This window comes from Heterodontus francisci, chromosome 3, assembly GCF_036365525.1.
Source record: "Heterodontus francisci isolate sHetFra1 chromosome 3, sHetFra1.hap1, whole genome shotgun sequence".
NCBI classification, from domain to species: Eukaryota; Metazoa; Chordata; class Chondrichthyes; order Heterodontiformes; family Heterodontidae; genus Heterodontus; species Heterodontus francisci.
The window spans coordinates 134,900,068-134,914,422 of record NC_090373.1 but is presented as its reverse complement, the minus strand read 5'-3'; the positions used below and the strand labels follow the sequence as shown (position 1 = coordinate 134,914,422).

Here is a 14,355-nt window from a genome sequence, read left to right as displayed (position 1 = left end):
GGTGTTAGTTTCGGCAGGCATTAAGATCGGCGCAGGCTCGGAGGGCCGAATGGCCTGTTCCTGTGCTGTACTGTTCTTTGTAGGAGGGACTCACAATAATAAATGCACAGCCCCAGTGGCCTTCCACAGAAACAAATGCGATGGTTTTCTCAGTATCCTATCGTACCTATTTACGTGGAGTATAAATGAAAGTCGAAATTCATAAGAGAACTAGGGCTGAATTTTACGCCATCCCAATGGGTTGGATGGTGGTGTGGGGGCAGCGTAAATTTGAGCGGGAGGCTCCAGGAGGTCAACCCGCCCCACTTCCGCCTCCGGTCAAGTTTACGGCGTCGGGCAGGGGTGGGAAACAGCCCCGCCCGCCCAAGGCCAATCAAGCCCCTTAAGTGGCTACTTAACAGCCACTGAAGGGCCTTCGCCCACCTCCACGGGGAATTTTACCCATGGCAAGCGGGCGTGCTGGGGACGTGAAAGGCCGCCGAGCGATAGCTGCCCGCCTTTTCATGCCCTGGGGGGAGGTGGCAGGCATGGCAGTCAGGCACAGGGTGCCCAATTGTGGGCTGCTCCTGCCTCCCAACCCACCCTCTGGACCCCCCTCCCCCCAAACGACCACTCCAGCCTCACCAGGAAAAATCCCCCTGGTGGGGCAACCCCAACTTACCTTTGCTCCAGGCTCCCTGCGTCAGCTGGGCTGAAGTCCCAGCAGTGTCTACCGCTCCCGGTGGCGCTGCTGGGACTAAGAGCTGCCGACCTGCAGCTCACTGAGGCGGGACCTCCTCCCTCAAGCAGGTGGAAGTCCCGCCTCAGACAATTAAAGTCCGGGGACCTGTAAAATGCAGGACGGACACCTGGGCTAGACGGAAGCGGGCTCGCCACCGACGTGAAAGTCGGTGGTGAATTCCTGTCTGCCCAAGGTAAAATCCAGTCCCTAGTGTCTGATGTGCTTAAATAATTTGCAAAGAAAAGAAACCCAAATGATTTTGTAATATTCTTTGATTTATTTCTGAAAGTGGTTATCATGATATTTTTTAGCTTTAGAACAAGCCTTTTGTGGCACAAAGTTCAGCAATGCACAGTAAACTGTATCACTAAAATTTAAAGCATGTTACAACATCCATCACAAAAGTAAACATGATTAACTGTAATTATACAATATAAAGCCATTTAACTTATGTTACAAAAACTGGGACAATTAGGTATAATGTTTATACATTTAATAAAATACGCATTACTGAATTTAGTACTGTAAATTAGATTGTTCAACTGCAGAAATATGTAAAGACATCTTAAAACAACTGGTTACATTTCCAGATATTGTTAAAAAAAAGTTGTGTGTGCAGTTTTGTGCAATGTACATTAACAGTAGTTCAGTGAAATGCCATCCAATATGAACAGAAAAAAAATTCTGGTATAAAAACAGGATTTAGTGCACAGTTGATTTCTGCTATTTGTTAGTAGAAGTCAAAACTATAAAAGGGGCAATTTTCCATTTTTTGTGCTCTCAGCAGGAAGCCTCACCCAATGGGAGTGTATATCAGAGGTCTGGACATGCACTGAACATCATTTTCCTTCTGACTGGTAAATCACATACAGTGGACATCTAAACATCCAATATATGCTCACAGTAAGCAGGAGTCCCCATTGGGAATGGGAAGTTGGAAAATTATCCCTTATGACTCGATTTAAAAGCTTCATCATTCTCTTGCTTAAATATTGTCATTTTACATAAAAACAGTTTGCAAAATTGCACAGCTGTGGGCTGAACTATTCACAGCACATGTACATTTACTCAGCATTTCAGGTACACAGTGCTTGTTACAGCACACTCATTAACAACCTACATGTTTACATTTTCTAATTTATTTTAATTTAAAGTGCTGTTATCTCATTGAGAGATGTTACTATGTGTCCCAATACAGGTTCCTTACGTACAGCCTAGCGGGGAAGGCAATTCACTTTTTCTCTGTTCTCCGCAATTGCTTTCCACAACTTGCAAAGCATTCCACCCCTGGGGGGAGGAGAAAAAACATAATGATGATGGGTCGATCAGAAAATTATTGCCATCCAAATCATGCAGGAATTATTTGCTGTGGAGAAATAACTAAGATCAAGAGATAGTACAATTCAATTATTGCATTTTCAAATTTTCTATTTTAAGAGCACAGCCCTTTATATTTCAACCCAGTCTTCCTTCCCCTATACTTAATAATTCAGAATTCTAAAAGCTTTGGAGAATACTTTGCATTAAGTTCTTTAGATTGTGTTTAGCAATTATTACATTGCAATAATAGTTCTGAATCAAGTGCCAACCAAGTTGTCAAGGGTAGAGGACCAAAGATAAATCAGAGCTAACTACAGGAATTGAAGGAAAAGCTGCTGGAGGAAATATAATTACAGTGTTGCTTAGCCATATATAGAGTGTCACAGCACTGAAACAAGCCCTTCAGCCCACCGAGTCTGTGCCGACCAAAAACCACCCATTTATACTAATCTTACATTAATCCCGATATTCCCTACCACATCCCCACCATTCTCCTACCACCTACCTACACTAGGGGCAATTTACAATGGCCAATTTACCTATCAACCTGCAAGTCTTTGGCTGTGGGAGGAAACCACAGCACCCGGCGGAAACCCACGCGGTCACAGGGAGAACTTGCAAGCTTCGCACAGGCAGTACCCAGAACTGAACCCAGGTCGCTGGAGCTGTGAGGCTGCACTGCTAACCACTGCGCCGCCCCTGTTGCGACAGAGAGGAGTGGAATCACTCAAATAGCATTGCCACATGGAGTGGTTAGCATGATCAACAGTAGCAGAGAGCCAAGGACAGACAGGTACATGGGATATTGTTGGTGAATCTGACCAGGCATTCAAAATGCTGCTGAAAGGTTAGGAATCTAGTCCAGAGGGATTCAAAAGGGAATTGATGACAGTGATGCATCAGTACTTGTGTGGCTATAATGCGTTTGAAGACTTGTGAAAGAACGGGCAGTGGTAGTTTCAGAAAATAGAGGGTAGACTTTTTAAAGAAGGGAGTGATGACAGTTGTTTACAAAGGAAACAGTGACCAGCAATACAGAAAAAAAAACATATATCTGTACAGTGCTTAAAAGCTTTGTTTAAGCTCTCAAAGCACTTTTGGGGAGCAGTGATTGTTATTGTGCAAACAAATCAGGCAGTCATTCTACATCATCAACCTTCTACAAAATGCAAGATGCATGGAGAAAAATGACTAGTCAATGTTTTTTTTGGTGGTGTTAGATAATGGATTAGATAAAGTCATTACTGTTAGCTAAAGTTGAAGCCTGTGGACTTGAAGGAAAATTCCTGGTTAGGAAATTGGTTAAGCTGCAGGACAGAGAAAGTACTGATAATGGACAGGTAATCTAATTAGCAGGATGTGACTAGTGGTGTTCTGCAAGGATCTGTGTTGGGACCTCAAATTATTCACTTATTAGTAACGACTTAGATGATGGGATAGAATGCCACATATCCAAATTTGCCAAAGACACAATGACAGTCAGAATTGCATGCAGTGGAGATGGACACATACAATTACAAAGAAATATTGGAAGATTAAGTGAATGGGCAAAACTGTGGCAAATGGATTTCAATGTAGGAAAATGTGAGGCCATCCACTTTGGACGTAAAAAGGACAGAACAGGGTAATTTCTAAATGGTGAAATGCTAGAAACAGTGGAGGTACAGAGACTTGGGGGTACACAGATCATTGAAATATCATGAACACAGCAAATAATCACAAAGGCTAGTGGAATGCTAGCCTCCAGAGGATTAGGATAAAGGGGCAGAAGTCATGTTTCAGCTATATAAAGCCCTACCTAGGGGTACTGTGAGCAGTTCTGGGCTCCACACCTAAGGAAGGATATAATGGCATTGGAGGGAGTGCAGTGTAGGTTTAGAACAACGAACAAAGAAAATTACAGCACAGGAACAGGCCCTTCGGCCCTCCAAGCCTGTGCCGATCCAGATCCTCTATCTAAACCTGTCGCCTATTTTCTAAGGGTCTGTATCTCTTTACTTCCTGCCCATTCATGTATCTGTCTAGATACATCTTAAAAGATGCTATCGTGCCCGCGTCTACCACCTCCGCTGGCAACGCATTCCAGGCACCCACAACCCTCTGCGTAAAGAACTTTCCACGCATATCCCCCCCATAACTTTTCCCCTCTCACTTTGAACTCGTGACCCCTAGTAATTGAATCCCCCACTCTGGGAAAAAGCTTCTTGGTATCCACCCTGTCTATACCTCTCATGATTTTGTACACCTCAATCAGATCCCCCCTCAACCTCCGTCTTTCTAATGAAAATAATCCTAATCTACTCAACCTCTCTTCATAGCTAGCACCCTCCATATCAGGCAACATCCTGGTGAACCTCCTCTGCACCCTCTCCAAAGCATCCACATCCTTTTGGTAATGTGGCGACCAGAACTGCACACAGTATTCCAAATGTGGCCGACCCAAAGTCTTATATAACTGTAACATGACCTGCCAACCCTTGTACTCAGTACCCTGTCCGATGAAGGAAAGCATGCCGTATGCCTTCTTGACCACTCTATTGACCTGCGTTGCCACCTTCAGGGAACAATGGACCTGAACACCCAAATCTCTCTGTACATCAATTTTCCCCAGGACTTTTCCATTTACTGTATAGTTGACTCTTGAATTGGATCTTCCAAAATGCATCACCTCGCATTTGCCCTGATTGAACTCCATCTGCCATTTCTCTGCCCAACTCTCCAATCTATCTATATTCTGCTGTATTCTCTGACAGTCCCCTTCACTATCTGCTACTCCACCAATCTTAGTGTCGTCTGCAAACTTGCTAATCAGACCACCTATACTTACCTCCAAATCATTTATGTATATCACAAACAACAGTGGTCCCAGCATGGATCCCTGTGGAACACCAGTGGTCACACGTCTCCATTTTGAGAAACTCCCTTCCACTGCTACTCTCTGTCTCCTGTTGCCCAGCCAGTTCTTTATCCATCTAGCTAGTACACCCTGGACCCCATGCGACTTCACTTTCTCCATCAACCTACCATGGGGAACCTTATCAAACGCCTTACAGAAGTCCATGTATATGACATCTACAGCCCTTCCCTCATCAATCAACTTTGTCACTTCCTCAAAGAATTCTATTAAGTTGGTAAGACATGACCTTCCCTGCACAAAACCATGTTGCCTATCACTGATAAGCCCATTTTCTTCCAAATGGGAATAGATCCTATCCCTCAGTATCTTCTCCAGCAGCTTCCCTACCACTGATGTCAGGCTCACCGGTCTATAATTACCTGGATTATCCCTGCTACCCTTCTTAAACAAGGGGACAACATTAGCAATTCTCCAGTCCTCCGGGACCTCAGCCGTTGATACTTGAACTCTGAGGGTGAATTTACGAGGACAGATTATACAAACTAGGGTTGTATTCCCTGGAATTTAGAAGGTTAAAGGGTGATTTGATCGAAGTTTTCAAGATATTAAGGGGAAGAGATAGGGTAGATGGAGAGAAACTATTTCCGTTAGATGGGTAGTTGAGGACTGGGGGCATAGCCTAAAAACTACAGCCAGATCTTACAGGAGTGAAATTAGGAAACAGTCCTACACAAGAGGGTGGTGGAAGTTTGGAATTCTCTTCCACAAACAGCAATTGATGTTCAATCAATTGTACATTTTAAATCTGAGGTTGATAGATTTTTGTTATCCAAAGGCACAGTAGGTTGGAATTGTGTTCTGAGCATTGCACATTTTCATTCCCCCCACTCTCGTGTCTGTTGTGGGAAAGTTAATATCAGGGCCAATAACTTTTCAAGTACACCCACCTTTACATTCAAACTGCTAAAAAAATAACCTGTATGGGGATCTGAATACTAAAAAGGAACTATCTGTCAATACACAAATTTATTAGAGAAAACTATTAGTAAGATGTCTATATTCGTGCCACATGATATACTTGTCAGCAAAGTTGAAGCCCATGTAATAAAAGGGAAAGTGGCAGCATGGATACGAAGTTGGCTGAGTGACAGGAAACAGAGAGTAGTGGCGAACACTTGTTTCTCGGACTGGAGGAAGGTATACAATGGGGTGCCCCAGGGGTCAGTCCTGGGCCACTGCTTTTCTTGATATCTATTAATGACCCAGAATTGGGTGTGCAGGGCACAATTTCAAAATATGCACTTGACACAAAACTTGGAAATATTGTGAACTATAAGGAGGATAATGATGCTCTTCAAGAGGACATAGGCTGGTAGAATGGGTGGATACGAGGCAGATGAAGCTTAATGCTGAAAAGTATGAAGTGGTACATTTTGGTAGGAAGAACGAGGAGAGGCAATATAAAATAAAGGGAATAGTTCTAAAGGGGGTGCAGGACACAGAGACCGGCGCACATATTGTTGAAGATAGCAGAGCAGGTTGAGAAAATGATTAAAAAGGCATATGAGATCCTGGGTTTTATAAACAGAGGTATAGAATACGAAAGCAAGGAAGGTGTGATGATCCTGTATAAAACAGTGGTTCGGCCTCAACTGGAATATTGTGCCCAATTCTGGGCACCATCCGTTAGGAAGGATGTAAAGGCTGTGGCAAGGGTGCAGAAAATATTTACAAAAATGAAGTCCCTCATCCCTTGAACCAGTTACACGAATAGGTTGGAGAAGCTGGGATTGTTCTCCTTAGAAAAAAAGAGAAGGTTGAGAGGAGATTTGATAGAAGTGTTCAAAATCATGAGGGGTCTTGAGGGAGTAGATAGAGAGAAACTGTTCCCATTAGCGGAAGAATCAAAACCCCCAGGATGCCAATTTGAGGCGACTGGCAAAAGAATCAATGGCAACATGAGGAAAAACTTTTATTTAATGCAGCAAGTAGTTCACAACTGGATGCACTGTTTGAGAATGTGGTGGAGGCAGGTACTATCAGGGAATTCAAAAGGGAATTGTATTTGAGCATCTGAAGAGAAACAATTTGCAGGGCTACAGGGAAAGGGCAGGGGAGTGGGACGAGCCGAGTTGCTTTTGCAGAGAGCCAGCACAGACACGGCGGGCCGAATAACCCCCTTCTGTGCTGTAAGTGTTCTATGAATCTATAGTAATGAAAAATGGAAATATTTTTGAAAGTGACTGAATGGGTCATGAATGAACTGTGGCAGGAGAATTAAAATGTTTTTAATTTTTCTGAAAAAGGAAATCAAAGCAGTTCAGATTAAACAAAAATGCTAAAATGCAGGGTAAAGCCACATTTATGTAAATGCAGATGCTGGAAATCTGAAATGAAAAACACAAAATGCTGGAAATACTCAGGAGGTCAGGCAGCATCTGTGGGTGGCGCAGTGGTTAGCACCGCAGCCTCACAGCTCCAGCGACCCGGGTTCAATTCTGGGTACTGCCTGTGTGGAGTTTGCAAGTTCTCCCTGTGTCTGTGTGGGTTTTCTCCGGGTACTCCGGTTTCCTCCCACAAGCCAAAAGACTTGCAGGTTGGTAGGTAAATTGGCCATTATAAATTGCCCCTAGTATAGGTAGGTGGTAGGGGAATATAGGGACAGGTGGGGATGTGGTAGGAATATGGGATTAGCGTAGGATTAGTATAAATGGGTGGTTGATGGTTGGCACAGACTCGGTGGGCCGAAGGGCCTGTTTCAGTGCTGTATCTCTAAATTAAACTAAACTTTATTTTTCTCTCTCCACAGATGCTCCTTGACCTGCTGAGTATTTCCAGCATTTTCTGTCTTTATTTAATGCAAATGCTCCAGTGTCTTCTTCCTTACCTCCCTGACCCCTCCATTCCCCACTTCTTTCTCTCTCTTCCTGTGAACAGCACTACAGGAGCAGAGTTAAATAAGTAAATTACCTTAACCTCAAGCACTTCAGATCATCTCTCGTCATGTAGTTGAGAACGTCAATCAGATTATAGTCATCTGCCACAAACTGAATGATGAGATAAGAAAAATAAATTTTATGGTCAAATTAATTATCTTGTCACATATCAAACTGCTTTTTGCATCTGCCTTCACTATAGAGGATACAAGTAACATCCCAGAAATAGCTGTAAATGAGGAAATGGAAGAGGGGGCGGGGGGAACTCAAGAAAATTGAAATCACCAGGGAAATGGTGCTGTGCAAATTGTTGGAGTTGCGGGCTGATAAGTCCCTGGGTTCTGATGGACTTCATCCGAGGGTCCTAAAAAAAATGACCAGTGAGATAGTTGATGCATTGGTTTTAATTTTCCAAAATTCCCCAGATTCGGGGAAGGTTCCATTAGATTGGAAAATAGTGAATGTAACTCCTTTACTCAAAAAGGGAGACAGAAAGCAGGAAACTACAGGCCAGTTAGCTTAATAGCTGTCTTAGGGAAATGTTAGAAGCTATTATTAAAGACGTTATAGCAGGGCATTTAGAAAAATTCAAGGTAATCAGGCAGAGTCAACATCGTTTTGTGAAAGGGAAATCATGTTTAACCAATTTATTGAAAATCTTTGAAGTAGTAACGTGCTGTGGATAAAGGGGAACCAGTGGACGTACTGTACTTAGATTCCAGAAGGCATTTGATAAGGTGCCATATCAAAGGTTATTGCGGAAAATAAAAGCTCATGGTGTAGGGGGGTAACATATTGGCATGGATAGAAGATTGGCCAGCTTACAGGAAACAGAGTAGGCATAAATGGATCATTTTCTGGTTGGCAAGATATAATGAATGGTGTGCTGCAGGGATCAGTGCCGGAGCCTCAACTTTTTACAACTTATATAACTGACTTAGATGAAGGGACTGAAGGCATGGTTGCTAAATTTGCTGATGACACAAAGATAGGTAGGAAAGTAAGTTGTGACGAGGACATAAGGAGGCTACAAAGGGATATAGATAGGTTAAGTGAGTGGGCAAAGATTTAGCAAATGGAGTATAATGTGGGAAAATGTGAAATTGTCCATTTTGGCAGGAAGAATAAAAAAGCACATTATCTAAATGGTGAGAGATTGCAGACCTCCGAGACGAAGTAGGATCTGGGTGTCCTAGTGCATGAATCGCAAAAGGTTAGTACGCAGGTACAGCACTTAATTAGGAAAGCTAATAGAATGTTATCATGTATTGCAAGGGGAATTGAATACAAAAGTAGGGAGGTTATGCTTCAGTTATACAGGGCATTGGTGAGACCACATCTGGAGTACTGTGTACAGTACTGGTCTCCTTATTTAAGGAAGGATGTAAATGCGTTGGAAGAAATTCAGAGAAAGTTTACTAGACTAATACCTGGAATGGGCGGGTTGTCTTATGAGGAAAGGTTGGACAGGCTAGGTTTGTATCTGCTGGAATTTAGGAGAGTAAGAGGCGACTTGATTGAAACATACAAGATCCTAAGGGGTCTTGACAGGGTGGATGTGGAAAGGATATTTCCCCTTGTGGGAGAATCTAGAACTAAGGGTTACTAAAAATAAAGGGTCACCCATTTAAGACAGTGATGAAGAGAAATTATTTCTCTCAGAAGGTCATGAGTCTTTGGAACTCTCTTCCTCAAAAGGCAGTGGAAGCAGAGTCATTGAATATTTTTAAGGCAGAGGTTGACAATTTCTTGATAAGCAAGGGGGTAAAAGGTTATCGGGGGTCGGCAGCAATGTGGAGTTGAGGTTACAATCAGATCAGCCATGATCTTATTGGATGGTGGAGCAGTCTCAAGGGGCCGAGTGGCCTATTCCTGCTCCTAATTTGTATGTTCGTATGCTGAATTACAGACATCAGGCATTTTGGCTATGATTATTATAACCTATGATTAAAATTAACTACACATTTGATGATGGGAGGATTTTGCTCCCTGTGTGCTAGATTTGAAGTATAGATTATTTTTATTCAGCAATAAAATACTCATTCTAAACATGTTACACAACCTCTGTTTTGAAGTAGAGGAATCATATTTGAAAGATGATGGAACATTAGCATGGAACTATTAAAGCACAACATCCATACCCATTATCATCATCTCTTTGTTATGCACACTATCATTTTGTAATCACTTACAACCATTGTCATTTCTGGATTAAAATCAACACCAAACATTATTAAAGGTTAATAAACTATACTCGGGAGCTTCCTTTAACAAATCTGATAATATTCATACTTGCTCTTCCACAACTACCTCCCTGGCACTTGTTATTCCTGTGTGCAGTGTTGCATGTGTACAAATGTCTTAGCATCTCAATGTATGTACTTACAAGCAAACACATTGGAGCTGATGCTGCAGTGGCTGAAGGTTAAAATACAGTGGCCGATGCTCCATATGATCAGGTAAGGAGACCTGAGGCATATTCTGTACTGCTCTGGCAGCCATTCAAGCCAATGTCAAGGAAAATCTGCAGAGGCTTGCGATGTGCAGCCAAACCGATATTGGCCCACTTACACTAATCAGCAAAAGCTAAAACTACCACTGTCGAATGTACAGGTGAATGGAATATTGCATCAAACAAGTAGCCTGAAGATGACACGTACATTAAATACATTGTTTCTTACCCTGTCTATTGTTTCTTCATCAGCTCCATGTTCTCTCAACCAGTCAATAAGTTCAGGGTCTCCAGTGTTCACTAAAGAATCATGGTGACACACAGACAGAGCAGGTGGGTCTATTAAAAAAAATTGAAAATAAACAGGAACTTAATGAATACTCAAATGGAGTCAACAGAAGCACATCAGAGGACAAGAAGTTACTTCAATTGAATGAATGCTGGATCCAGAAACACAAGTTTTGAAAAAGGTGGGAACCAAAACACACGCACAGATAAAAAAATTACAATATTAAAGATGCAATATAAAATCTGGTGAATACTGAACTCCCTCTGTACAGTTGCTTCATGACATATGTAAACAGTGTTGCCAAGTAAAAAGTATACAGGTTTTTTAAATTTAAATTTGTAAAAATCTGAATGGGTTCAATATTTTTGGCTATTCTATGGAATATAATTAGGCTCTGAAAATTTGTGGCAGTTCATCCTGGGATCCACCTGTCAATGGCCTCTGGTGCTGACCTCAACAAAGTGTGTTGGGGCGTATCTCGACTGCCTGCTTACCAGAAGAGCCCAGAAGTTCAGGTCCTGATAATTGGGGATCAGTTGGGGCTGTTGGAGCCTTTCCCTAAAAGAAACTGGCAGTGCGCCTACCATTCACCTTTATAAAGGAGGCTTAAAAAAATCAATACATTTATTATATCCTCAAGGACCAAGGTCACAAACCAGGCTTGAATCTTCAGTTGGGCTCCACTTCTGTTAGCTGGCACATCTGTTCTTACTTAGCCTACTGGCTATTCACTGCTCCACCAGTCAGGGCAGTCTGGAGATGTTAAAATCCCTCGTCTTAGAGATCTCCCCTTGCAGGCCACAAAGCCTCTTACATCACGGTCCTTGTTTGAAGTTGGCAGTGGTTGCACCCCAAACAAGGCCCTATGGTAACAAACAGGAAAGGTGGGGAATCTGTGTTAATTTGTCCTGCTGCATTCCACAACACTTTGCCAGAGTGTGCCAGGTGGACCGCTGATTCCCGGGTCACATCTTTACTGATCTAAAAATTAAATCTATGATACTACAAATAAAGTAGATTGCAATTTCAGTTTGAAACATCACTGAATGACTATCTTATTAATTTAAACAGACACAATAAACAGAGAGCAGCAAGTGAGAATGATCACACCAAAAGAGTATATGGAAGAAAATGTGTAGATACACAGAATGGCTTGGTTGTGGTGTCCCCTCCATAGTACAACAGCCTGCCAACACTCACTAAACATGCTCACACATGATGACTACTTGGGCAAGATACTGAATGGCATCGCAGATTCTGGAATCATACTGCAGCAATAGTCAGTAGTGTAAACTTTCAGACTTTGTGCGCCCAGCGGGGAAATTCAGCAACTCAAGTTGAAAAATTACATTTTAAATCCTCAAGAGAGAAGAATGGAAGGTCTAAAAGCAAAACAAATCTACACCGAATGCACAAGAATGGAAGAGATAAACAAAATTGTGTGCAAGATAGACAAAAAATAGATGTCAGCGATCAGCAGTTGATAGAATCTTACAGCACACATTCAACGCACGCTGTCTGTGCCAGCTCTTTGATTAGCTCCACTCCCTTGCTCTTTCCCCATAATCCTGTCATTGCTTTATTTATTCACATAATAAAAAGCTCATTGCCAACAATTCCTATAGTTGGCATGATGACCTGTTTTATAACTTTACTTATTCAAGCTGTAGCACAACAGCAGCAACTTATTACAGAATGGTTACATTACAGGAGGCCATTTGGCCCACTGTGTCCATGCCAGCTCTCTGCAAGAGCAACTCAGTTAGTCCCACTCCCCTGCCTTTTCCTCATAGCCCTGCAAAAATTTTTCCTTTAGATGATTATCCAATTCCTTTTTGAAAGCCATGATTGAATCTGCTTCTACCACACTCTCCGGCAGTCCATTTCATGTCCTAACCACTCGCTGTGTAAAAAAGCTATTCTTCATGGATATTTATAGTACTTTCAACATAGAAAAAAAAACAAAATTGTTCACAGAGGTGCAAGGAAAAAATTAAAAGCCAACCAAAGAAAGATATCAGAAGGTGCGACCAATGAGGATTTTACAGGAGAGATGATGGGGTAAAACAAGGTGAGGTGCTCAAAAGAGAAGGTGCAAAGGGAGAAGTGACTTGGAATTTCCTTGCTGCTGCTCCTTTGCCATTAGTCCACTGGAAATGCAGCTAAGTCATGTTTATACATATAATTGGTGTTTCTATTGCACCTCTGGTGAAATTATAGCAGTGTAGTAGGAACAGCTCCGTGGAATATCGTGGCCCAAGTAACAAGTGCTGTGGCAGTTGGTGAAAATTGTAACCAAGCAGGGAGGCTTTGGTAACGTATAAGGTGTTGCCAACCCTGAGCCAAGTTTCAGTCATTGCCAGGATTATCAATACAATCATCCATACACGCTCCTGCTCCTCCTGGTTCCACATCAAACTTAAAAAAATACTTTCTACTTGCTTTTTTGTTCGCGGCAGCTGATTAGAAACAGCAATTGCTGATTAATCCAATGCGAAACAGGCCTGGCTTCTGCTCTCCTCAGTGCCTTCCAATTCGAGGAAGGATCCTAATACAGATGTCAATCTCCACATTTACTTCAAGCTGGTGTTGGACATATTTCAGATGCCCCTTTTTAACCAAGTTGAAACCAATGATTAAAAGGGTAAAAGGTTAAACATCCTGTGCCAAATAAGAAATATGGGATCATCTGACTCAAGATTTACCTATTTGTTGTGACTTCAATCTGAGCAATTTAATTTCATGCTCCTTTTCTTCAATGCCTTGATGAAGAAGAATCTGATAGTCCTTTTCCTTCTGAATAAGCTCTTCTAAAAGTCTATAGAAATAAATAGAAAAGCTTTAACATTGCTTTATAAAATGCAGTTCCACTCCATCACAATTTGAACAGTCATATTTAACTCGAACCTTTCCACTGGTTTGTAAGATCTAACAAAGTACCTGTGCACCAAATATGAGTTCTACCCTGATGCAGATTTGCTTTAGTTAACACTGGAGCTGAAATTATTCTTTTAATGGAAAAGGGAAGATACAGCACCTCCTGCTAACCATGGGAGTACATCCCACCTTAATAGATTTTGGATAAATCACATAGTGAGCACACACATTTAAATATTATTACAGTGTTGCTAATAAGCAGACGCATTCATAGTCTCTTATTCCTGCTTCATGTAAAACTTGAGGACCTGTGCAATTGTAGCAATTCATTTGACCTGGAGCTAAATTACAATTAAATAATCAATAATCAGTATTAATTTCTCAACCGCACCCCCACCAAAAAAAACCCCATCTCTATGGAGATGGACAATTGGGGTTGTGATGTGTGGAGGCTACACTGATAGAATAAAGATGATTCTTTCACATCCTCTACATTGCCAATATCAAAATTGTGTGTGGTTAAGATTTGGAGAAAAGGTTCTACTTTGAGGTCAGCAAATTCACTCATTCTTAAAATGTACAAGGTTTCCAGCTGTAATTTTGGGAACAGGTTTATAAATTACAAGAAAAAGAAAGGTCCAATAAAGATAAGTTTTAGAAGATAGTTTACTGAGTTATAAGTCTTTGGGTTGCTCACTTCACAAAACAGAAGTTGATAGAGGTGTTCAAGATTATGAAGGATTTTAATAGAGTATACAAGGAGAAACTGTTTCTAATGGCAGAAGGGTCAGTAACCAAAGGACACAGATTTAAGGCAAGTTGCAAAAGAACCAGAGGTGACATGAGGAAAACATTTTTTGCATGGTGAGTTGTAATCTGGAATGCACTGCTTGAAAGGGAGGT

The 14,355-nt window shown here is 41.7% G+C and overlaps 1 protein-coding gene across 1 annotated transcript in view; it reads right to left on the bottom strand.

Annotated features, from left to right (window-relative positions):
* Nucleotides 1-975: 975 nt before the first annotated feature.
* Nucleotides 976-14,355, bottom strand: part of LOC137361137 (mitogen-activated protein kinase kinase kinase 5-like) — a 221,031-nt gene continuing 207,651 nt past the window's right edge. The window contains 5 exon segments of the mRNA XM_068026081.1: nt 976-1,963; nt 1,966-2,008; nt 7,869-7,945; nt 10,516-10,625; nt 13,281-13,393. Coding sequence (XP_067882182.1) covers nt 1,925-1,963; nt 1,966-2,008; nt 7,869-7,945; nt 10,516-10,625; nt 13,281-13,393 — 382 coding nt within the window. The 3' untranslated portion in view covers nt 976-1,924.